The following is a 25,231-nucleotide window of genomic DNA, read 5'->3' as shown; positions in this document are numbered from 1 at the left end:
CCAAAGTTCACCTTCCACATTCGCTGGGGACCTTGCTGCTCCGTTCCCTTGCTGTTATGTTGTACCCCCTTAGTGTTTTGCCTCGGTGTGGTGGGATCAGATTGGGCGTAATTCCCACACTGTGTCTCTGGTGCTGTCCCCCGTAGGGCTATGGGTCAGTGAGGGACCTTGTGTCTCATTGTGGGGCTGGCCATGTGGTCCTTTCTGTGGACTGGCTGCTCTAATTGGGAACATTGACCTCGTGGCCTGGTGGGCCAGGATGTGCTCCACCCTGTCCTCCTCCCCCTTCATATGCTCCCATGTGGTCTAATCAGATATGTCCCTCTCCCAGAGCTGCAGATTCAATGCTGTCCTTTAAAATAAATTTTTCTGGGGAGAGGGCAGGTGTCCACATAGTAGTTGGGCCGACCCCTCAGACCTCTCCACTGGTTCCCTACTCCATGCCAGCAGGTTGCATTCACAATTTGAAGCACTGGGTTGAAATCTGGTCCCTCTTTCCCTGTGCAGATATAAACAATACCCTCCCCTGTGCCCCCGTTACCCATTCCTTTATTATTATTATTATTTTTCCTTTCCCCACCTCCTTTTTAGTTGCCTACCATGTATATCCCTGTATTTGGTCTGGTCCCTGCCACATTACCTAGTCCTCATCCCATGAATATTTATATACTGTAGCTTTTCTCCTATACCCTCTTTGTATTTTTTTTTTAAAGCTTACCTCAGCAGACTCACGTTGTACTTGTCCTTTTGTGCTTGGTTTACTTTGCTCAGCATGATTTCCCTCATTTCTTAACCATGCAGTGATGTGCTTCATATGTTCATCACTGCTTTTTAGCGATGCATAGTACTCCATTGTATGTATACACCACAGTTTTTTAATCCACTCATCAGTTGATGGAAATTTGGGTTGCTTTCAGCTCCTTGCAATTGTGAACTGTGCCGCAATGAACATTGGAGCACAGATGTCTGGCCTTGGTTTGTTTCTCGCCTCTTCTGGGTATATGCCCAGTAGAGGGATTGCTGGGTTGTATGGTAACTCGATTTCCATCGGTTTTAGATATCGCCACATTGATTTCCTTAGTGGCTGTACATACCTACAGGTCCACCAGCAGTGGATGAGAGTTTCACTCTCCCCACAGCTCCTACAATACTTGTTGCTTTCTGATTTTTTGAATTGGGCTATCTTTGAGGGTGGTACCTCAGTGTTGTTTTAATTTGCATTTCTCTTATGACTAAAGATCAGGAACATTTTCTCATATGTTTTTTGGCCATTCAGATTTCTTCCCCTGTGAAACTTCTGTTCAGGTCCTTTGCCCACTTCCTCAATGGGCAATTGTGTTTTGTTTTTTTTCTTTTTGGAAGCTAGCAGCCTATTATATATTTTAGTAATAAGGCCTTTATCTGATGTGTAATTGCTAAAGATGTTTTCCCTGTCCGTGGACTCTCTAATTACTCTCTTGGTGAATTCTTTCGATGTACACAAGTGTTTTATCTTCAGTATATCCCATTTGTCAATTTGTGCCTCCCCTGTGTGTGTGTGTCCTTCCCTGTTTCTCATAGCCTGTGTAGTCCCTGTGCCAAAGTTCTCAAGTTGGTCCCAATGCCCTCATTGATGGCCCTAATAGTTTCAGGTTTAACTTCAAGTTCTGTGATCCACCTTGAGTTTATTCTTGTGCATGGAGTGAGATAAGGGTCTTGCTTCATTTTTCTGCAGGTAAAGATCTATTTTTTCCAGCACTACTTGTTAAAGAGGGCATCTGTTTCCCATTTGATATTTTTGAGGCCCTTATCAAAGATCAGCTGTGTGTATGCTGATGCTTTTATTTCTGGGTTTTCAGTTCTTTTCCATTGGTCTGAGTATCTGTCATTGTACCAATACCATGCAGTTTTGAGAACTGTGGCTGCATAGTATGTGCTAAAGCCAGGTAAAGCAAGCCCTCCCACTGTGTCCTTCTTCCTGAGGAGTTCTCTGCTAATTCTGGGCTTCTTCCCTCTCCATATGAAGTTGGTAATCAATTTTTCTATTTCTTTGAAAAAAGATGAGGATAATTGTATTGTGATTGCATTAAATTTATATAGTTCCTTTGGCAGAACTGACATCTTGACTATATTGAGTCTTCCAATCCACGAGCATGGGATATTCTTCCATTTGTTGAGGTCGCTCGTGGTTTCTTGTAATAGTGTTCTGTAGTTTTCCCCATATAGATCTTTTGTTCTTTTAGTCAGGTATATCCCTAGATATTTCAATTTGTGTTTGGCTATTGTGAAAGGTACCACCTTTTTAAATCACCTCTTCTGTGGTCTTATCCGATGTGTATAACAGTCCAATGGACTTCTGTTTGTTGATCTTGTATCATGCCACTCTGCCAAACTCTTCTATTGCTTCCAGTACTCCCCTTGTGGAGCTTTTGGGATTTTCCATATATGAAATCATATCATCTGCAAATGTTTCACCTCTTCCTTCCCCAGATGAATACCTTTGATATCTTTTCTTTGCCTTATGCTGTTAGCTAAAACCTCCAGTACAGTATTAAATAAGAATGGAGACAAGGGGCATCCTTGTCTGGTCCCCTTTTTCAGTGGAATTGTGTTAGTCTTTTCTCCATTGACTACTACGTTTGATGTTGGTTTTTCATATATAGCTTGAATTGTCGAGGAATTTTCCTTCCATTCCTATCTTCTCAAGTGTCTTAAGCAGGAATTGGTGTTGGATATTGTCGAATGCTTTTTCTGCATCTATCGATATTATCATGTGGTTGTATAATTTTTCATGTCAATTTGATGAATAATACTAATGGTCTTTCGTATGTTGAACCATCCCTGCATCCCTGATATGAATTCCACTTAGTCACGGTGAATTGTTTGTTTTATACACTTTTGTATTGTGTTGGCTAGTATTTTGTTAAGGATTTTGCATCGATGTTCATTAGGGATGTTGGTTTGTAGTTCTCGATTCTTGTGGGATCCTTGCCCAGTTTTGGTATCAGAGTTATACTAGCTTCATAGAAGGAGTTCAGGAGTTTGCCATCTTTTTCTATGTTCTGGAAGAGTTTGTGTAGGATTGGTGTTAGTTCTTCCCTAAATGCTTGGTAGAATTCTCCAGTGAAGCCATCTGGTCCAGGGGATTTTTTTGTGTGTTGGTAATCCCTTGATAACCTTGTCTATTTCTTCTATTGTTATGGGTCTGTTGAGATTCTTGATGTCCATCGAGGATAGTCTAGGAAAGGACTGGTTTTCCAAGAATTTGTCCATGTCTTCCAAGTTGTTGAATTCATTGGAGTGCAATTCTTCATAGTACTGTGTAATTATCCTTTTGATTTTATTAGCGTCTCTTTTAATGTTCCCTCTTCCATTCCTTATTCTTGCTATTGAAATGTATTCCCTGCTTTCTTTGGTTATGTTTGCCAGCGGTCTGTCTATTCTGTTTATCCTTTCAAAGAGCCAACTTTTAGCAGCATTAATTTTTCCATGGTTTTCTTATTTTCCCTCTCCTGAATCTCAGCCCTCATTTTTATTATCTCTTTTCTTTTGCTATTAGTAGGGTTGTCTGCTCTAGTTGTTGTAAATTTTCTGCCAGCATATCAATAATGAGTTTCTCTTTCTTTCTCAGGTGTGCCTGTATTGCTATCAAACTTCTTCTGATAACTGTCTTTTCTCTGTCCCATAAGGTTTGGTGCATTGTGTGCTCATTCTCGGTGTCTAGACATTTCCCAATTTAATCTCTGATCTGTGCCAGGATGCACTCCTTAGCAATAGTGAGTTATATACATCCTCCAATTGTTTGGTATTGTTTTTTTCGTCTTTCTTTTATTGATTCTCAGCCTTATGCTACAGTGGTCAGAAAAAGAGGTCTGTATGATATCAATGTGCTTAAATTTATGTAGATTGACCTTAAGCCCCAGCATGTGGTCTATCTTCAGATATGTGCCATGTGGACTTGAGAAGAATGTGAATTCTTTTATATTTGGATGAAAAACTGTTAATATCTATCAGGTCAAATTGTCTAATTGTAGTGTTTACTTATCTTCCTCCTTGTTGAGTTTCTTTACCTGTGATATATCTTTCTCGGAGTGCTGTGTATTGAAGTCTCCCCCTATTATTGTTGAGGCTATGATTTCTTTTTCATCTTTTGGAGTGTTTGGTTGACGTATTCAGTGGGTCTCTCATTCAGGGAATATATGTTTACCATGCTTAGCGATTTTTTGCCTACCATTCCCTTGAGCAATAAATAGTATCCCTCCTTATCTCTTTGTATGGTTTTCACTTTGAGGTCAATTTTATCCGAGATTAGGATTGCAACCCCTGCTTTTTTTTTTTTAATTGCTGTTTGCTTGGTATGCCTTTCTCCAGCCTTTGATTCTCAGTCTATCTTTGTTTGTAGCCTTGATATATGTCTCCTGTAGGCAGTAGATTGATGTGTTTTCTAAACCAGTCTGATAGTCTTAGTCTTTTAATGCCTGATTTCAGGATTATTATCTGATATTCAGGGTTATTATCTCCATCTGCAGACTCTGTGATGTCTTCTTTTACCTTTTGTGTTGGGTGCTTTCCTTTCTCATCAGTGTCTTGTGCATGTGTGTGTGTGTGTGTATCATTCTTGACTTCTTTCCATCCTTAAGCCAATGCTATCTAGGGTCTGTTTTTTCTTTATTGCCCTCTGGGTCAGTTGTTCTATGTGGCAGTCTCCTATTTATGCTTGGTGAGTATTGTCCTTCTGCCCATACTGGGTCGGCAAGGATCTTTTGTTGGCTGGGTTTCTTCTAATGTATTCTTTGAGTTTTTCCTTGTCTGGGAAGGCTCTTACTTCTCTATCTGTCTTGAAATATAATTTGGTTGGGTAGAGTATTCTTGGGTTTGCATTGTTTTCCTTCAATTTTTGGAATATGTTACTCCACTCTCTCCTTCTTCATAGTTCCTGCTGATAGGTCTGAACATATTCTTATTTGGTAACCTTTATATGTTGTTGTCTATTTTTCCCTAGCTGGTCTCCTGATTTTCTCATTTTCCTCAAAGTTGGATAGTTTAATTATTATGTGCCCTGGTGACTTCTTCTTGGGATTCAGTCTAGCTGGTGTTCTTTCAACCTCCTGAATGATTGCCTGGTTTTCATTCATCAAGCTGGGGAAGTCTTCCTCCAAGAATTCTCTCACTATTGTTGCCGATGACTTCTGTTCTGTCGTTCTCTGGTAAGCCAATAATTCTAATGTTGTTCCGCTTCATAGCATCAGACATAGATCTTAGGTTTTCTTAGCTTCTGTGATAATCTTATTAGATTTTTGTTTGTGTTTGTCAAAGTCTGCTTGAATGTCCTCCAAGTCACTGATGTGGTTCTCTGCTTCCTCCAGTCGATTCTCGAGGTTTGTGTTTCTGCTACTTGTTTTTGTTATCTCCTCACTAAGCTCTCATATTTCCCTTTGCTGTATGACCTTTATCTCCTCTATCACTTCATCTTTTTTTTCTGTTTTGTTTCTCTCATATCCTGTATGACTCCAAGCAGTTTTCTGAAAATTTCTTTCTGTGGAAGCTCAATGTCTGCTTGTCTTTATGTTCGGGACATCTTCTGCCATTGCCTCGTGTTTCTCCTGTTTTTTGTTGAGGTTGTTGGGGCCGATGGCAGTTAGCGTTGCATTGTTTTAGAGGAGCCAGGTGCCATTTTCCAGGGAGTTGAAGAGCATTGGCTCTCTCTGGGAGACTTGTAGGAATGTTTCTTCAAACTGCCTATAGCTTATTTCACCATAGAATTAACCTACCACTTTATCCTCCTGTGGCTTCCCTCTCAAGGGAATGACTCAGAAGGCTGGTGGTTTACCTGCTTTGTTGTAGCAGAGTTTGGGCAGAGGTTCCTGCAGCAGCTTGGAATGTTGGCGAGTGTTGGTTGAGCTGCCTTAGGCCCCAGGCACACAGGCAGGGATTCCCCGATAAGATGTTGGGTAGAGAATCCCCTGCTGGAGGTAGGCAGGGCTTTCCCCAGCTTCAGGCTAGCTGCACAGGGTGGAGCTCACCTAGTTTGGTGTGGGGCAGTTGTAAATGCCCTAGGCTAAGGCAAGTGTTCTGGAGGTCAGCAGTGGCCTGTGAGAGAACAGGAAAGAGACAAAGAGGAGAAAGAAAAAAATGTAAACTCCTTGAGACTGTGCAAGGATATAGAGAAGAGAGGGAAACAAAAGTTACAATGTAGGGGAGTCCGATTCCTGCCTGTGGAGCTGTAATGGTTTAGTCCCTGCCCTGAGACATGCTGTGGCTGTTTTGGGAAAAAGTCCCTGCGCAGCCCTCCAAAACCTGGGGGAATAGAAAGAAGAGAGGGAAACAAAATTAACAATGTAGCTGAGCATTTTTCCCTGCTGGTGGGGCTGCAAGTGTTTAGTCCCTGCCCTGAAGCAGTGGCAGGCTGTGGCTATGTTTAGAAAAAAAAACCCTGGAAGCCCACCAAGACTTTTAGGGGTGTAGAAAGAAGATAGGGAAACAAAAGTAACAATGTAGCTGAACCCCTGATCACAGTCCATGGGGCTGCAACGGTTTAGTCCCTGCCTCAGGTGGCAGCAAGCTGTGGCTGTGTTAAGAAAGAGCCCCACTGCAGCCTGCTGGGACCATACAGGGATATAGAGAAAAGAGGGAAACAAAGTAAAAATGTAGTTGAACCCTGATCCCTGCCTGTGGAGCTACAAGGGTTTAGTCCCTGCTGCGAGTCAAGTAGTGGCAAACTGTGGCTGTGTTGAGTTAACCCTCACAGGCTCCAAATGGTCCAGGCTCCAGCAGAGACAGTGGTGGGGCTAAGGTCAAGCCCTAACTGGCCTCCACTGTGGTAAGCCAAAAGCTCCCAACCCCTCAAAACCTTGTGGGTCTATGACTATTTATCTTTATGATGCTCCTCCTTTGTTCTGGCAGTGTTGAATTTCCCTCTAAGCAACTCTCCTGGGCTGAATTATGTGGAGTCCCTCTGGTATGTCGGTCCTAAGGGGGTTTTCTGTCCTGGATTCCCTGTTTTTCCAGCTCTTATCTGTACCCATGTACATGCTTCTAGAGCACTTTTAATTGTGCACATGCAGAAACCTGTATGTGAACCAAGAGGAAAATTTTCAAATAGAAGCAGGAAATACTATGTGGCCTAAAATCAGGAAAAGTGTATATCATGGTTCTATTTTTCCATACATATTTAATGTATATGCTGAACAAATAATCTCATAAAATTTCAATTAAAAAATACCACAAGAGAAAGATGAGTTAGCTTGGAAACCCACAGGGGCAGTTCTATCCTGCCCTATAGGGTCACCATGAGTCAGAATGAACTCAATGACTTTGGTTTGGTTTGCTTTATATGAAGCAGAACAAGACATTGGATTGGAGGAAAACTCATTGACAAGCTTTAGTGTGCAGATGATACAATCTCATATGTTGACAGTGAAGAGGACTTGAAGCACTTACTGATGAAGATCAAAGACTACAGCCTTCATTATGGATTACAGCCCAGCACAAAGAAAGAGGACTCACAACTAGACCAATAAACAACATCTGGTAAATGGAGGAAAAAACTGAAATTACCAGGGACTTCATTTTACTTGGATCCAGAATCAGCACTCATGGAATCAAGTCAAGAAATCAAGTAATGGCTTGTCCTGGGTATATAAGATGCAAAACACCTCTTTAAAGTGTTAAAAAGCAAAGATATCACTTGAGGACTAAAATATGCCTGAGCAAGCCATAGTATTTCAATCACCTCATATGCACATGAAAGCTAGACAATAAGGAAAACCAAAAAGAATCGATGCCTTGGAGTATGGTATTGGTGAAGAATACTGAATGTAGCATGAACTTCCAGAAGAAAGATCAAACCTGTCTTGGGGAAAGTACAACCAGAATATTTCTTAGAAGTAAGGAAAGCAGGACTTTGTCTCTCATACTTTGGATATGTCCCTGGAGCAGGAACATATCAAGTGTGGCAAATACAGAGCCAGCAACCAAGAAGAAGGCCTCTCAAGAGATGAGTTGACACAATGGCTTCAGCTATGGTTTTAAGCAGTACTCTTTGAGAGGATGGCTCAGGGCCTGACAGGACAACATTCTACTGTGCATCGGGTTTCCGTGAGTCAAAACTGACTCAACAGCACCAACAACTTCAACAGCAGACTATAGTTAGCTCTCACTTCTCAAATAATAATTTTTTTCTGCCTTGTTTATTCTTGTTTAGAGTTTGTTATCTAATCCTTCTCACCAAGTTGAAAGAACTCTGAAGATGGTGTGTTAGTCTGGATAGACTAGAGAAACAAATTCATAGACACTCATATGTGTAAAAGAAAGAACTTTATATACAAGAGCAATTGCATATTGAGAAAACAGCCCAGTCCAGATGAAGTCCATACATCCGATATTAACCCATATGCCCAATACCAATCTATAAATTCCTCTTCAGACTCACAAAACACATGCAATGACGCCAAGTACAGGAAGATCACAGGCCAGTGGGTGGAAAGTCTTGTGGATCCAGTGACAGTAGAAGCATCTGGGCGCTGGTGTGTCTCCACATGGCTCCTCCAGCTCCAGGGCTCTGGCTCCATCAGCATAGCTCCATGTGTCCTGTCTGCAGGAATATCTCGCAGGGAGTGAGCATGTGTCCCGTCTCCAGTGAGCTATTTATCTCTTTAGTGCCTCCAAATTAGGTCATCAAGCTGTGACCTGATTGACAGGCTAAACTCCCCCCTTCACTCTTAAGTCTCAAACTGACAACAGATTATGTAACTATCACAGATGGTGACCATGCCTTTTAACCTCACTTCTGTGTTTCACACACACTCAGTGTATAATATAAACTGATAATCTATGTTTACTAGTCAGTCATATTTCTTAAAACTACCAGTGCCCGTTTGATCTTTTAAAGAAACAGAAAACATTTTTAATTAACTGCAAAATTGTTCATTTGATCTTTAGACATGAAGGTTAGAAATATGATTATAATTAAAAATGTGCTGGCTTTAAGGTCAAGGATGGACATATTCAGGAACTGCCATAGATTAAAATAAGAAAAAAGGAAAAAGAAGTCTAGAGAGATTAACTAGAATACAGGTATTTCAGGAATTTTAAGATAAAAAAGGAAATGATATGTTAAAAGTGCCATTGATGAAAAGCACCAATAGTTGTCAACCAAAAAAGATGCTTGGTACCCATTCTACATGGATGAAATAGACTTCTCTTTGGTATTTGGGTAGATTTGTTAGGTGGCATCAAAGGGCTCACTCTAATGCATAGCGACCCTGTCTTGTATAACAGAGCTAACCACTGCTTGATACTGTGACATCCTCTCGAGTTTTCTATGTTTGAGTCCATTGCTGAAGCCACCAGGGACTAGTCTTTCCTGATAACATGTATTATGGGCAAAAGCATTTTGAGTCTAAATGTGAACCTCTTGCAAAGTAAGAGAACTTTGACAGAAATATTAGTCTTTCTCATTAAGTCAACAAACCACACTGGCTCGTTCTTTACTGTTTCACTCACTCTCCCTAAGCTAGGTAGCCCTGGTAGTGCAAGGGGCTGCAGATCCCAGGAGGTGTTCAGTCACATAAAGGGTTACAGCCTCAGAATCTCACAGGGCCATTTTATCTTGTCCTATAGGGTCATTATGAGCTGGAACCTACTTGAGGCAGGGAGTTTGGTTTGTTGGTTTGGTGACTAAGTATATTTCTTGTACAATAATGGCAAGTGTTGTCTTTTGACTCTTGAGCTAATGTAAATATCTTTTTCTATTTTAAAATAAGTACAAAAGAAAGAAAACCAAAACAAAAGCTTTTTCTTCAATATTGACATAGTCTATTATTTTTTGTATGAAAATATTTCCCTCAAGTAAGATTTCAAAGACTAAATAGTTCATCGTTTAAGTCTTGTTATATTAAAGAAGCACGAAACAGATAAAGTGATCTGAATCTTTATTGAAAAAGATGGCAATTAAAAATGATACCTTTTGGCTTTGGGATGGGGGTGGAACAGAAGAGGTTGGTGGGGACCTAAAAAAATAATAAAAATACCTTTTATTGAGTAAAATTCACATTACAAAAGGAATCAAATTCATATAGTCCATTTTGTAAAAGTTTTATACAGTACATTCCCATGGTAAAAATTAAGTATATATTGTGACATCTGTTGGTGATTATTTCTGCTATAAATAAACTGTAACTTAATCAGTCAACTGGTTCATTAAAGATACATTATACAAATAGAAGGGTTATTGATTGCTATTTTTTATTTTCTCAGATTTCTACCAGAACTAAAAGCTAAATTGCTACAAGAAGCAAAAGTCAATTCACTCACAAAGCCAAAGGAGAATTCTAAAGAAAACGAACTTATGAAAGATGAAAGAAAACCAATTTATAGCAATACACTGCTAAATCCTTCAGTTTTGGGAAAGGTAGAAAATTTAGCTTTCTTTTTAGTCAGTGTAAGAGTATTATAGTTAGCATTCTAGTAACAAAAATAACTTCTCATGACTCAGATTTTGGATGCATCTCTTTCAGGAAGTAGAAAAGGAGAAGAGGCCCAAGGAGATCAAAGTCAGAGTTGTGAGAGCCAAAGGAGGAAAAGGAGATAATGCAGAACCCAAAAGGCCAGATTACGAAGGCGGACATTGTCAACAGGAAGTGACTGAAAGTGCTCACACCATGTCTCAAGATACAAAACCTGTCATCACTGAGCCGGCAAGCCCTGCCAACTCCAGCATTAACTCTAATGCCATGAAAGACGATCTCCATGCAGGAGGCTGCATGACGATGCCACCCATTAATCTAACTAGCAATCATTTCATGGCTGCAAACCCCAACTCAAATCATACCCACTCTAATGCCAGGTGAGCTGCAACAAGGAGAAGAGATGGTGTGACACGGGCGTTTGTTGTGCAAAGTTCATAGTGTCTCCATAGAAACCTAACTTAATGAAGGTATATTGAAATTAGAAGTCCAAGAGGGACCATTTATTAGGTAGTTCTTAAGAGTGGTGTATGAGAGTCCAACTTTTCTTGGCTATGAACATGTTTAATTTTTGCTAATGAATTTTGGAAACATGTCTTTTTAAAAAAAAAGAGGAAATCTCTTCCCTTCTGAAGAGGAAAAGGTGGTATGACCTAAATTCTGTTATTGATATGTCTTGGTATAACAAAATAACCCTTACTACCTATTGTAGACAGTTCTTTAAATGGAGAAAGGATAGTTGAAAATCTTTCAAGTCAAATTAACCTTTCAAGGTCAATATATTGGGAGAAACAGCATATCCGTAAGCTTCAGCTTTAGCTACTGATTAGCCATGACTCTGGTTGATTAAGGGCAGTGTGAGGAATGATGAGGGGCTGTCCAGGAAGGCTTGAAGGCCAGTTCTAAATTTGGAGAGACTCCTGTTACTCTGTCCTTTTGTGGTACAAAGGATAAGGGTTTTTATTGTTAATGAAAGGTTGGTAGTCTGAATCTACACAACCAAGGCCTGCCCATTTACTTGTAAAAAGAACAGACACTTAAAAACTCTACAGAGCACAGTTCTGATCTGACACACATAGGCTGCCATGGGTCTTAAGCAACTGATGGCCATTGGTCTTTTTGTTTGTGTGCGGTGAATCTGCTTTGGTCATTCAATGGCAAAAGTGTCTCCTTCCATTAGAATATCTGTAGTCAGTTCCTAACGAATCTCATATGTAGCCACCACCTATCCTTCAGACAAGGCCTGAATGCTGAGATAGTGCTGAACACCTTCTAGAGGAGCTTCCAGACTAAGACAGACTAGGAAGAAAGACCTAGTGATCTAATTTTTGAATGTCAGCTGGTGAAAACCTTCTGGAGGATAAAGTACCAATCCATTGCTGACCATAGAGATGGTGCAGGACCAGACAGATTTTTGTTCAGTTGTGCAATGGGCCACCATGAGTCAGCGGCTGCTTAATGCTGCTAACAACATTTAGGCAATAGATGTAGACTCATCAGTCCAAGCACATCCCAGCAGACTGGCTTGGGCTATATGTTGTGAGGCTTAATGATCTACAGAGGTAAGCAAATGGACATGTTGGTCCAAAGGTACAGAAGGCTACAAAGAGCCCGAATGTTTTCCAAGTGACCCCCCCCCAAACCATGGCTTACTTAATACTGACTACAAGTCAACTTTGGACAGCAAGCACAAACCTTTAGAAACCTACAGAGGAAACTTGTAAACCAACAGACCCCCAGAACATGGTTGTCATCACCGAATTTAGCCATGAGTTAGCTTCACTCTGCTTTCTTATCACTTCTCTGGTTAGAGTGATTGATGCTTCATCCATTGAGTCTATTCCAACTCACAGTGACCCTCTAGGGCAGAGGAGAACTGCCCCTGTAGATTTTTGAGACTCTGAATATTTACAGGAGCAGACAGTTTTATTTTTGTCTTTCAGAGTGGTTGGCTGGTGGGTTCAAACCACTGACCTTGCAGTTAGCAGCCCAACTTGTCGCTCACTACACCACCAGGGCTCTAAAGAACCAGCTATTATACTTTGGCACTTTGTGTTTGTGTTACTCTGGGTAGACTAGAGAAACAAATTCATAAATATGCTTATGTATAAAGAAAGTGGTTTTGTGAGTGGTGATGCTGCGAGGGTAGAGGGAAGGTGGGTTGAAACAGGGGAACTGACTGCAAGGATCTACATGTGACCTCTTCCCTGGGGGATGGACAACAGAAAAGTAGGTGAAGGGAGACGTCAGACAGGGCAAGATATGACAAAATAATAATTTATAAATTATCAAGGGTACATGAAGGAGGGGGGAGCAGGGAAGGAGGGGATAAAATGAGGAGCTGATGGCAGGGGCTTAAGTGGAGAGCAAATGTTTTGAGAATGATGAGGGCAATGAATATACAAATGTGCTTTACACAATTGATGTATGTATGGGTTGTGATAGGAGTTGTATGAGTCCCTAATAAAACGTTTAAAAAATTAAAGAGGTTTATATATTAGAGCAATTTAATATTGAGAAAATGTCTCAGCCCAGTCCAGATCAAGTGCATAAGTCCAATATTACCCCTTATGTCCGATACCAATCTATAAAGTCCTCTTCAGACTCATGAAATGCATGCAATGAAGCTGAATGTATGAGGATCACAGGCCAGTGGGTTGGAAGTCTTGTGGATCAGTGGCGTTGTAAGCATCTCAGCAGTGACAGGGGTTTCTATGTGGCTTCTCCAGCTCCAGAGGTCTGGTTGCATCAGGGTAGGTCCATGTGGTTTCTTCAGTTCCCAGGACATAGCGTCATGGGTCTTGTCAGTAGAGAGAGTGTGCCTCCAAGGAGGAAAAACAGGAGTTCCCAGGATTCTCAGGAGAAGACCATGCTCACACAGAGGCCTCATTGGTTATATCTTGATTGGTGGGTCAGACTCCACCCCTTCACTCGGAATCCTCTCAAATTGACACCAGATTATGTAACTACCACAGTGTTCACACAGTATACTTTCATGGTACAACTTATTATGCAGAAGTTGAAACAAAGGTACTTCCAAGGAATTCTAATAACTTCTCAATTTGTTTTAAAACAATAGATTAACTGAAAAATCAAAAAAGAGACGTACTTCTTCGAAGTCTATTGGACATGCTATATGTAATAGCAGGCAAGAGGATACCGGTCCTACTCAAGTAAGGCAATAAGTTAGTTATTCAAATATCGCCTCTGTCAACATCTACCCACCTGTGTAGACACTGACGCCCTTTCTTTCCTTTTGGGACTCCAACTCTTTTTAGAAATCTGGTTTTAGTTGCTGTCTTAGTTATGTGGTACTGCTGTCATAGAAATACCACCCATGGATGGATTGTCTTCCCACAGTCTACAGGCCTAGAAGTCTGGATTTAGAGCACCAACTCTAAGGGAAGCCTTTCTGTCTGCCCTGGAGAGAGTCCTTATCTCTTAGCTTCCAAATTTCTGCTTCCTTGGACAGCTCGTGGTATCTGTATTACCTCAACACTCTTTCTCTGAATTGCTTGCTAATCTCCTTCATACCTCAAAAGAGATTGACTCTAAAAAAAACGTGAGAGAGAGAGATTGACTCAAGACACAATCTACATTAGGTAAATCTATGGAGACAGTAACTGGATTCATGGTTTCTTGGGGGCATGGCTGGCAGAGGTTGGGAGGAAATGGGAAGCTAATAATTTAAGAAAGAAGAAAGGGTTCTAAAATTGATTGTGGTAATTATTATACAACTCTTCCTGAAATGATTGAACTATTGAATTATATGATATGTGGATTAGGTGCCAATAAAACTGTTTATATATATTATTTTTACATAGAAAATTACATGTGTATATTATCTTAAATAGGATTACAAGTACAGGATAGAGGTTAGGCTTTACAACACATATTTTGAGGGGACACAATTCAATCCAAACAGTTCACCATTTGGTCTCAAAAAATTTATGTCCTTCCCACATGTCCAACACATTCACCCCACACAGTTTCCATTATTTTTCTTCTTGAGATTAACTAGTTCATTATTTACTTAATACTTTTATAATTTTATTTAATTTCTAATACATAAAATATATAGTATCTGTTTATTTAATATGTTATCTGGGCAGAATCAGCTTGTTATCTTGGAGTGCTTTAAATATATATATATATTTATTCTTTCATAATTATTTATTTTTTAATGAAAAAATTTTTTCTATTTAATTCTTTTCTTTAAAAAAATCATTTTATTAGGGCTCATACAGCTCTTATCACAATCCATCCATACATCAATTGTGTAAAGCACATTTGTATATTCATTGCCCTCATCATTCTCAAAACATTTGCTCTCCACTTAAGCCCCTGGCATCAGCTCCTCATTTTATCCCCTCCTTCCCTGCTCCCCCTCCCTCATGAACCCTTGATAATTTATAAATTATTATTTTGTCATACCTTGCCCTGTTTGACGTCTCCCTTCACCCACTTTTCTGTTATCTGTCCCCCAGGGAGGAGGTTATATGTAGATCATTTTAATCAGTTCCCCCTTTCCACCCCACCCTCCCGGTATCACAACTCTCACCACTGGTCCTGAAGGGATCATTCGTCCTGGATTCCCTGTGTTTCCAGTTCCTATCTGTACCAGTGTACACCCTCTGGTCTAACCAGATTTGTAAGGTAGAATTGAGATAATGATAGTGGGGGGTGGGGAGGAAGCATTTAGGACCTAGAGGAAAGTTGTATGTTTCATTGTTGCTACACTGCACCCTGACTGGGTTGTCTTGTATCCTCTCAGCTACCCTTCCATAAGGGAATGTCCAGTTGCCTGCAGAAGGGCTTTGGGTTTCCACTCCGCACTCCCTCTCATTCACAATGATATGATTTTTTTGTTCTGATGATGTCTGATACCCAATCCTTTCGACATCTTGTGATTGCACAGGCTAGTGTGCTTCTTCCATGTGGACTTTGTTGCTTCTGAGCTACATGTCCGCTTGTTTACCTTCAAGCCTTTAAGACCCCAGACGCTATATCTTTTGATAGCCAGGCACCATCAGCTTTCTTCGCCACATTTGCTTATGCACCCATTTGCCTTCAGCAATCGTATCAGGGAGGTGAGCACACAATGATATGATTTTTTGTTCTTTGATACCTGATACATGATCCGTTCGGCACCTCATGATCATGCAGGCTGGTGTGCTTCTTCCATGTGGACTTTGTTGCTTCTGAGCTAGATGGCTGCTTATTTACCTTCAAGCCTTTAAGACCCCAGATGCTATATCTTTTGATAGCCAGGCGCCATCAGCTTTCTTGACCACATTTACTTATTCACTTTGTCTTCAGTGGATGTGTCAGGAAGGTGAGCATCAAGGAATGCCAGTTTAATAGAAGAAAGTGTTCTTGCATTCAGGGAATACTTGAATGCAGGCTCAATGTCCACTTGCTACCTTAATACTAAACCTATAAATATATTAACAAAAATCTATTTCCCCATCATCATATATAAATATATTTACTTATGTACATGTCTTTATTTAGACCTCTGTAAATGCCCTTTGCCTCTTAGCTCTTTCCCTTATTTCCTCTAACTTTCCTTGGAGAGTGCTTTTTTACTTTCTAAATTTTTCTAAAATATCTTACTTTATACAATAGAAACTTTTGCTAAGTAAAAACAACTTAATCGCTTTTCACTAGAAAAATTAGTTCATTCCACATTTTTATATAGGAAAATGATTTATTTAAGTTGAAATCATTAGTTACAGTGTAAATTAAAATGATAAAAACTGAAGACAAATCAAACCTATCATAGCAAATAACTGGCTAAATATGTTAGGGCAAATCCCTACAGTGGGAAACTAACATAACATTGTAGAAGAATGTTTATTGACTTAAGGAATTTTGCAATATGTTGTCAAATGAGCAAAAACAGGGTAAAACAACAGATTAACCAGAATGATGAGTTCACGAGTCATTTTCCCTCCCGTGGCATTTCCCAGTATCCTTTACTGATTGAACACAGCATTTAGCACTTAGCAAAAGAGGTTGTTAAACTAATGGAAATAATTTGTCTGAAGTCAACGTTCAGCAAGACCCCATAGGAGAGAATCGAACTGCCCTTGTGGGTCTCTGAGACTATACATCTCCCAAGGAGCGGCAGAGCATTCTGAACTGCTGACTGCGGTTAGCTGCCCACGGGGTCGCTCACCAGGGCTCCTCAAAGTTCAGTAGATAGCATCCACAAGTAACAGATGGTGGGTCCCATGCTTAAGAATTTCGTCTCAGAACATTGGTTTATGAAACTTATCAGAGTTCAATCTGTTTAGACATTTTAATGGCACTCTATTGTACCTCTAGATTATTAAAACAGCTGTATCAAATAGGCATGTTTTATGTCTCATACTATCCAAATGGCTAGAGTTCTAGACTTATTATTCTATAGTTACACTTGGTACTTTTATTTCAAACTAACTCTTGTTTATTTGCTTGTTTAGAGTCAAATGGAGAAGAGTGTGTTTAATGAGCGAACAGGTCACAGTGACCAAATGGCAAGTGGGAACAAAAGGAAGCTGAATTTCCCCAGAGCCGACAGGAAGGAATTCCATTTTCCGGAACTGCCCTTCACAATACAGTCAAAGGAGATGAAAGGAGTGGAAGGTAGCCCTTGTTGAGAGCGTCACGGGTCTTCAGGTCGCATCATGACAGGAGCTTTGCTGCGCTCTAGTCTTTCTTTGACGCACTGATTTAGATCAACAGTAGCAATATTGCTGAGACAGATACATTCTGTAAATTGCTGATGAAATCCATCTCCCCCCCCCTTACTCAAATGAGAGCTAAGATGTAAAAGAAAATTTTAAAGAATGATTAAGAAAGCTTTACAGAGATTTTCAAGGCATTGCTGAACCTTCTGAGAAGGCACAAGGAGCCAAGTTCATCTGTCAGAATTGAAAAACAATCCATGGACAAGAAATTGTCATTGAAATTAAATGGTTGCAAACATGTTCAAGGACAATTGCAGGCTTCTGTTCTCCTGTAAAAATGCTATAATAGATGGCGGTGGGGCGATGGCTGCTAGTGGTGGTAATAAGAAGAAACAGCATCGGGTTGGAAATCTTGGAAGAAGTTTCAAGTATTGGCGATGTTGTGCAGAGAAATCAATTGCTTCTGACCATTCCCCTTCTCATAGAGTAGGAAGAAATGATGGAGTCAAAGAGCTGCATAGAAAATTTCAAAGGATAGCTTAACTTCTCAAGCTGTAAAATACTATATAAAAGTAAAACACTGTGATTAAATGTGCAGCGACCTAGAATAAGAAACCCTAAAAGGAAGGACACGTTCAGCAGATCTGAAACTGAGAGAACTCAAGAAAAAAGTCAAGCCTCCGGTTGCAATATTGAAAGATTCTATGGACATACTGAAGAACAGAGGAGTCCACCAAAGAATATGGAAAGAATACAGAGTAACTGCACCAGAAGAACCAGTCCACAGCCCGCCATTTCAAGAGCAGCACATGAGCAAGAACCAACAGTGCCGAAAAAGTTCAAACTACCTGAAAGCATTAGCCCAAAAGAAAACTCCAGGGATTGATGGAATCCCTATTGAAATATTTCAACAAGCTGGCGAAGCACTGGAAGCACTTGTCTATGCCAGGCCATTTGGAAGACAGCTTGGCCAACTGATTTGAAGAGAGTCATCTTTGTACCCATTCCAAAGGAAGGTGACGCAACAGAATGTTGAAACTCAAGAGCAGTACCATTGATATTTCATGTCAGTAAAATTTTGCTACAAATCATCCAACAAGAGTTACAGCAGACACTGACAAGGGGCTTCCAGAGGTTCAGGTTAGATTCACAAAAAGATGTAGAGCAACGGATATTATTGCTAATGGGGGATGGAGCTTAGCTGAAAGCAGAGATGCCAGAAAGATGTTTACTTGAGTTTTATTGACTAGGTCAAGACTTTAGAGTGGGTGGACCATAATACACTATGGGTAGGTAACTTTGAGAGGAAAGGCTGTGCCATCACACTGCATTGCACTCACGAGGAACTTGTACATGGTTCAAGAGGCAGCTGTTCTGATGGAACGAGGAGACAGTGCTTGGTTTAAAGTCGGGGGCGGTGTGCTTCAGGGTTGTATTCTCTCAGCACATTTATTCATTCTGTATGCTGAGCAAATCATCTGAGAAGCTGGATTCTATGAAGAAGAATGCAGCATCAGGATTGGAGGAAGGCTTATTAAAAGCTTTTTATATGCAGATAGCACAACCTTGCCTACTGAAAGGGAGGAGGAATCGCAGCACTTGCTGATGAAGATCAACGTTGTAGCCTTCAGTGTGGACTGCAGCTGAAGCCAAAATCTGACAAGGAGACCAAGAGGTAACGTCATGATACATGGAGAGCAGGTGGAAGCTGTTGAGGATTTTGTCTTGTTTGGATCCGCAGTCAATGCTCCTGGGAGCAGCGGTTGAGATCAAAAGAGTCAGTAAATCTGCTGCACAAGGCTCTTTAGCACGTTGAAAAGCAAGGATGTTGCTTTGAGGACTAAACTGCTCCTGACTCAAGCCATCGTATTTTCAGTTGCCTTGTAAACATGTGGAAGTTGGACTTCAAGTAAAGAAGACCGAAGAAGAATCGATGCATTTGAATTGAGGTGCGGGAGAAGAATATTGAAAGTACGGTGGACTGCTGAAAGGACAAACCGACAGCATTGAAAGAAGTACGGCCAGAGTGCTCTTCAGAGGCAAAGATGGCAAGACTTTGGCTTACACACATTGGACATGCTGTCCGGAGAGACCAGTCCCTGGAGAAGGACATCATGTTTGGTAAAGGCGAGGGGCAGCACTAAAGAGGAGGGCCCTCGAGGAGATGGACTGACACCGTGGCTGCAACAATGAGGCTAAGCACAGGAACAATTGTCAGCAGGGTGCAGGACTGGGCAGTGTTTTCCATCTGTTGTGCACAAGGTCCTTATGAGTTGCTACTGATTCTATGGCACCTCACAACGACAGCATCCTTCTCCGAAGACCCTGTTTTGCTATGTTGTAGACCCAGGCTGTGTACACCTTTCATATTATACTTTTGTTTGTAAACTTTTGTAACCATCAAAAAGAAGACCCAAACCAGGCAGCTTCAAAGAATAAGCTTTTCATTAGCTCAGTCTCGTTTGGGTGTTAGAACAGTATTTAAGAAAGTGGCTTTTTCTGAGTTTAGTGCATGACCTACAACAGACCATCTCCCTGTGTTTTTCCATGTTTCCATGTCCCGATAGTGGCAGGAGCATGCTTTAGAAATCCAAGGAATTAGTTGATGAAGACATATGACATGTGTTGAATTCTTAAACGAAACTCATTTTTCCATTGAGTAGATGTTCTTGTGTTTCTTTGAAGAACAGTGACACCTTGTGAAAAATTAGTATAGAGCAAGAATACAGTACTGAGTATAGTAGCAAGAACACACTACTGAATATAGTAGCAAGAACACACAGATCGAGACAAATAATTTCATATTCACTTAACAAGTATACTCAGAATTTTAAAAAAAGTTTAATGCTTTAATACTTGGGGATTATTTGTAAACTTTTCACCATTAGTGCTCATGATTGGTCCTGTCACTTTGTAATAAATTGAGGAGCTGGCTTCAGTGGCCGTAAGAATTTATACTGTAAACAGTTGGAAAGGAAAACTTCAAGGCAGCACTAACACATTTTCATTGTTCTAATAATTTTTTCAAAAGTTAAACAGATTAAAGTGCTGAAGAGGGAGCCAAAGAAAACAGACTCATCTAAAATACCAACTTTACTTACTGTAGATCAAAATCAAGAAAAACAAGAGGTAAAACCTTTTGTTTCTTGTTTTTACTAAGATTATACTACTTAGAGCCCTTGACTTGGTCTATTAATTTAGCTACTACTGGAGGGTTGTATTGAAAAGTTAAAATTCTGCAATCTCTAAATTATATATATATTTTGTAGACTTACAGTTGCTAAACATTTTTAACAGTGTCTGCATAAGGAATACCTGCCCACACTCGAATGTCGTATGATTAGACTACTTGGTACTCAGGGAAAATATTATTTGCGTAATGTGTACTGCATAGTGCTGGATCATTAAGCATGTCAGAGGAAGTGGATATTGGTATGAGCATATAGTTATACTGGCCATGAGCATTCACAGATGTGTTTAGCCTCTCTCTTCCTTCTCTTTTTCTTTTCAATGTATTTCCCACATCTGCTACCCACCTACTGTTCTATTTTTACTGGTTTGCTCTCAGCTAGGTAATCTTGCTGAAATGTCCTCAGCCCCCACCCACCAGAATGATTCCTGAATTCTATTTGAAAATCATGACTCCCTCAAAATCTAGTGAATACTCTTAAATGAATATTGTTAAGAAGAATTGTATGCGCACCCCTGGTTTAAATCATATAGAGACAGCCCCTCATCTGCACTCTTCTAAGGCCATCTTTATATGGGATTTATCCATTTTAATATCTCAGTTTTCCTTTTTAAAAATACCTTGGTTACATATCCTATTTAGGATAAACTACCCAATGTGCCTCAATTAGAAAAATATTTTTAAACTTTCATATAAAATGATGTAGGAAGGTATTTGAACTAAGGCTATTGAATCTCTACGATGTTCAAGTAAAAGGGTATCAGATCTTGTTCGATGCAGTTCCACTGTGACACTGGGGGCTATGACTTAGTCTCGGTGTGGAATTTGTTAACTTCACAATCCATTTTGAAGAAAAAATACCTGGTAGGTCAAGAAAGCCATTCCAGGTCATCTTTTAGCCCATTATAAAAAGTAATAAGGTTGTTTTAAACTTAGATGAGGTTTCCATCTCATGGCATGTGTGCAGGATGCAATTTGCCTATTTCCGTGAATCACTGAGGGCTCTTGAGTTTGGACAGACTCATAATACGCTGCATGTGTTTATCCCTCCGTCCGAAGAGAGGCCGACTCAAACTATATTCCAAGGCAGGAAAAAATGAACTCAAAGAATAATTCTGTCATCTTCAGAGTAATAAATAGTATGGGAAACCTTTTTGTTTCTATGATGTAGAAATCAAGAAAGGATGACCTTTTTAAAAGTGACCTTGAAACAATTTGTAGTTATTAGAAATAAGTAGAAGTCATTGATATGGAGTGTAAGCTACTTATTTTGCACTTTAATACTAATCCTAAGGAGTGGCCAAGATTGTATGCAAGGTCAGAGTTAAGAAAGTTTCCTAAATGTAGGTTCTGTGGTTTGCTGGCATAGTGGTTATGGGTTTGGCTGCTAATCAAAAGGCCAACAGTTCAAAACCACTGGTAGTTCTGCTGTAGATAAGGCTTCTGACTCCCATAACGAGTTACAGTCTTGGAAACCTGTTGGGGTAGTTCTACCTGTCCGATGGGGTCGCTATGGATTGAAATCACCTCGAGGGTGGGGAGATTGAGGGACTAGTCCTTTTTGCTGTTGTTCTATGCTCAGGTTTGCCGTGGCCTTGGTTTTTGAATGATTCATGCAAATTAAATGTATATTCATACACTACACATGCATGGAACAGACTCCACTCACAACCAAGAGAATCCCAAAATTACTGTCAATGAGTGACTTAGGCAAGAGAGAAGTGTCCATACTGGTGGCCACCCATGATCCTGTTTGACATTGGTAACAAAGAGGCATTGCTAACTGGTGTACATATACCTTATGAAACAACCACCAAGTGCAAAGTATAAGTACTTACCTACGGCCCTATTTCCTTAGCCAGAGACACACTGTTTCCTCAGTTCAGGCCCCATTCTATTTAGTTTTTAGAATACAGAAAATGCACAAACTGCAAGGAAGAACCTGCCAGTCTAGAGTAGGAGATGCAGCTGCAGAAAATTCAGGGAACCCCAGAATCGCTGTATGACTGGGGAAAAATTAAGTCCTTTTTAAAAAACATTTTATTGGGGGCTCATATAACTCTTCTCACAATCCATACATATATCAATTGTGTAAAGCACATTTATACATTTGTTGCCCTCATCATTCTCAAAACATTTGCTCTCCACGTAAGCCCCTGGCATCAGCTCCTCATTTTCTCCCTCCCTCCCTGCTCCCTCCTCCCTCATGAACCCTTGATAATTTATAAATTATTATTTTGTCATATCTTACACTGTCTGACATCTCCTTTCACCCACCTTACTGTTGTCCATCCCCCAGGGAGGAAGTTATATGGAGATCTCTGTAATCGGTTCCCCCTTTCCCCCTTTTTAATTGAAGTTACAAACACAAAAATGCTGACTACCAAATTCTACAGATACATCGTAAACTAGTCATATGTATATTCACCTAAATGTACTTGAAAATTGATTAACTTTTGAACTATTCATGTTTTCTTAATTTGAACATTAATTATAAAAACTCCCTGATTGGTGCAACCTTATAAAACTGGCTCACAGGATATTTTATGATCCCTTAACCCAATCATTTTTGATTAGTAGTCATTCTTAGCTTTGGTTCAGATCTTGAAAATTATTGATAGGAAAATTGCTACATGTGTCATGAAGTAAGAGCCCATTGTCTGGGAGCATGAAACACTGCTGGGCGGACAAGCACACTTGATAATGCCTGAAACATGGATCTGGATCCACATGTGACCATTCTAGAGCAGCATCAGGTCATGATGATTTTTTAAAACATCATTTTATTGGGGGTTCTTACAGCTCTAATAACATTCCATACATCAGTTATATCAAGCACATTTGCACATATGTTGCCACCATCATTTTCTAAACATCTACTTTCTATTTGAGCCCTTGGGACTGTAACCCTTTTTTTAAAAAGTCATTTTATTGGGGGCTCATACAACTCTTATCACAAGCCATCCATCCATCCATCCATCCATCCATCCATCCATCCATCCATCCATCCATCCATTGTGTCAAGCACATTTGTACATTTGTTGCCATCATCATTCTCAAAACATTTGCTTTCTACTTGAGCCCTTGGTATCAGCTCTTCATTTTCCCCCTCCATCCCTCATGAGCCCTTGATAATTTATAAATTATTATTATTTTTCATGTCTTAAACTGTCCAACATCTCCCTTCACCCAATTTTCTGTTGTCTGTCCCCCAGGAAGGAGGTTATATGTAGATCATTTTAATCAGTTCCCCCTTTTCATCCCACCCTCCCTCCACCCTCCCGGTATCACAACTCTCACCACTGGTCCTGAAGGGATCATTCGTCCTGGATTCCCTGTGTTTTCAGTTCCTATCTGTACCAGTGCACATCCTCTGGTCTAGCCAGATTTGTAAGGTAGAATTGAGATAATGATAGTGGGGGGTGGGGAGGAAGCATTTAGGACCTAGAGGAAAGTTGTATGTTTCATTGTTGCTATACTGCACCCTGACTGGGTTGTCTTGTATCCTCTCAGCTACCCTTCCATAAGGGAATGTCCAGTTGCCTGCAGAGGGGCTTTGGGTCTCCACTCTGCACTCCCCCTCATTCACTATGATATGATTTTTTTGTTCTTTGATGCCTCATACCTGATTCCATCGATACCTTGTGATCACACAGGCTGGTGTGCTTCTTCCATGTGGACTTTGTTGCTTCTGAACTAGATGGCCTCTTGTTTACCTTTGAGCCTTTAAGGCCCCAGATGCTATATCTTTTGATAACTGTGCACTACATGATGATTTTTTAAAGGAGGGAATTGAGCAAAAAATTGAAGCAAATCTTTGGACTTGAACAGAATGGTTGTCACTTATGTGTTTATGTCTAATTGAGCATTAACACAGCCCAAGTTTTGACAGCGTTTGTTTACATTCTTTTCCAGTTCTCACGAGCTTGATTTCTAATTTCAGGGTGGAGATGGCCATTGTGAGGGGAAGAACTCGAAGAGGAACCGGTTTTTTTTCTGGTAGTATCTTTTAAAATAATCTTTAAAATGACAAAGTGGCAACTCTTCGTTTTTTTATTTTACATAGAATAGAACTGTAAAGATGGCCCTCCGTCTGCATTAACATCATCCAGCTTTTGGCTTTATTTTGTTAGCAAAACATTCATGGTTTTGTTTTGTTTTCTTTCTGCCATCTAAAACCCCCGCTGATGTAATATTTGTCCTCTCTGCCTGCATCCCCTAAGGGTGACACATGCTGTAGTATGACACACACTGTACTGACACGGATTTCTGTCCTCTAAGAGACACAGAAAGGTCCCTGAGTGACACAAACGTTTTACTGTAGATTAGCAACTGAAAGATTGGCAGTTACTATCCAATCCTGGTGAGTTGCTTCCAAAAGATTATAGTCAAGGAAATCCGGTGGAGCACAATTCTACTCTGAAGTATATGGGTTGCCATGAGTTGGGATTGACTTGATGACAGTGGGCTTGTTTTTTCCTTTTTTCTTTTAGTTAATAGATGCATAACCTCAAGAGTCAATTCTATCTTAAGATGTGTAGGTTTCCTGAAGTGAGTCCTTAATGAAATCTCTGACCCATTGTTTTAAAAGCTATTCATTACCATCACATGGCTGGTCTGCAATAAAAGCATTTTTAGTGAGTATGAAATACCTGAATATGTATTTTTCAAATGTTAATTACATTTTTATCCTTTTAAATAATTACTGACCTTCTTCCGGTTTTGTAGTTCCATCTGCTAGTGCCCCTTCTGTGTACAGGCTTTTTCTATTTTATAACGTATGCACAACCAGAAGATGTATCCTACCAAGATTCTGGACTGCCCCATTTCTCAAAAGATTATTTTGATTATCTGCTGTTTTACTTGGACTCTGGCAATATTTTCTACTTATTAAATAGACTTGAAAAACAAAAGAACATGAA

The 25,231-nt window shown here is 40.1% G+C and overlaps 1 protein-coding gene across 6 annotated transcripts in view; it reads left to right on the top strand.

Moving 5' to 3' along the window:
- CDKL3 (cyclin dependent kinase like 3) overlaps positions 1–24,956 on the top strand; it is a 63,192-nt gene extending 38,236 nt beyond the window's left edge. Inside the window, exons 6-11 of one of the 6 annotated variants that reach the window (XM_075541557.1) lie at positions 10,237–10,390; positions 10,497–10,825; positions 13,525–13,618; positions 16,913–17,075; positions 20,151–20,248; positions 24,253–24,956. In XM_075541557.1, coding sequence (XP_075397672.1) covers positions 10,237–10,390; positions 10,497–10,825; positions 13,525–13,618; positions 16,913–17,075; positions 20,151–20,248; positions 24,253–24,312 — 898 coding nt within the window. In that variant the 3' untranslated portion in view covers positions 24,313–24,956. The remainder of the gene's footprint in view (positions 1–10,236; positions 10,391–10,496; positions 10,826–13,524; positions 13,619–16,912; positions 17,076–20,150; positions 20,249–24,252) is intronic. The other 5 variants (XM_075541556.1, XM_075541555.1, XM_075541553.1 and 2 more) reach the window with 5 other exon arrangements.
- Positions 24,957–25,231: the final 275 nt, after the last annotated feature.

Source organism: Tenrec ecaudatus, chromosome 2 (assembly GCF_050624435.1).
Source record: "Tenrec ecaudatus isolate mTenEca1 chromosome 2, mTenEca1.hap1, whole genome shotgun sequence".
In the NCBI taxonomy this organism is placed as follows: domain Eukaryota; kingdom Metazoa; phylum Chordata; class Mammalia; order Afrosoricida; family Tenrecidae; genus Tenrec; species Tenrec ecaudatus.
Note: the sequence above shows the minus strand (reverse complement) of the source record. Positions and strands in the feature narration are given on the sequence as shown.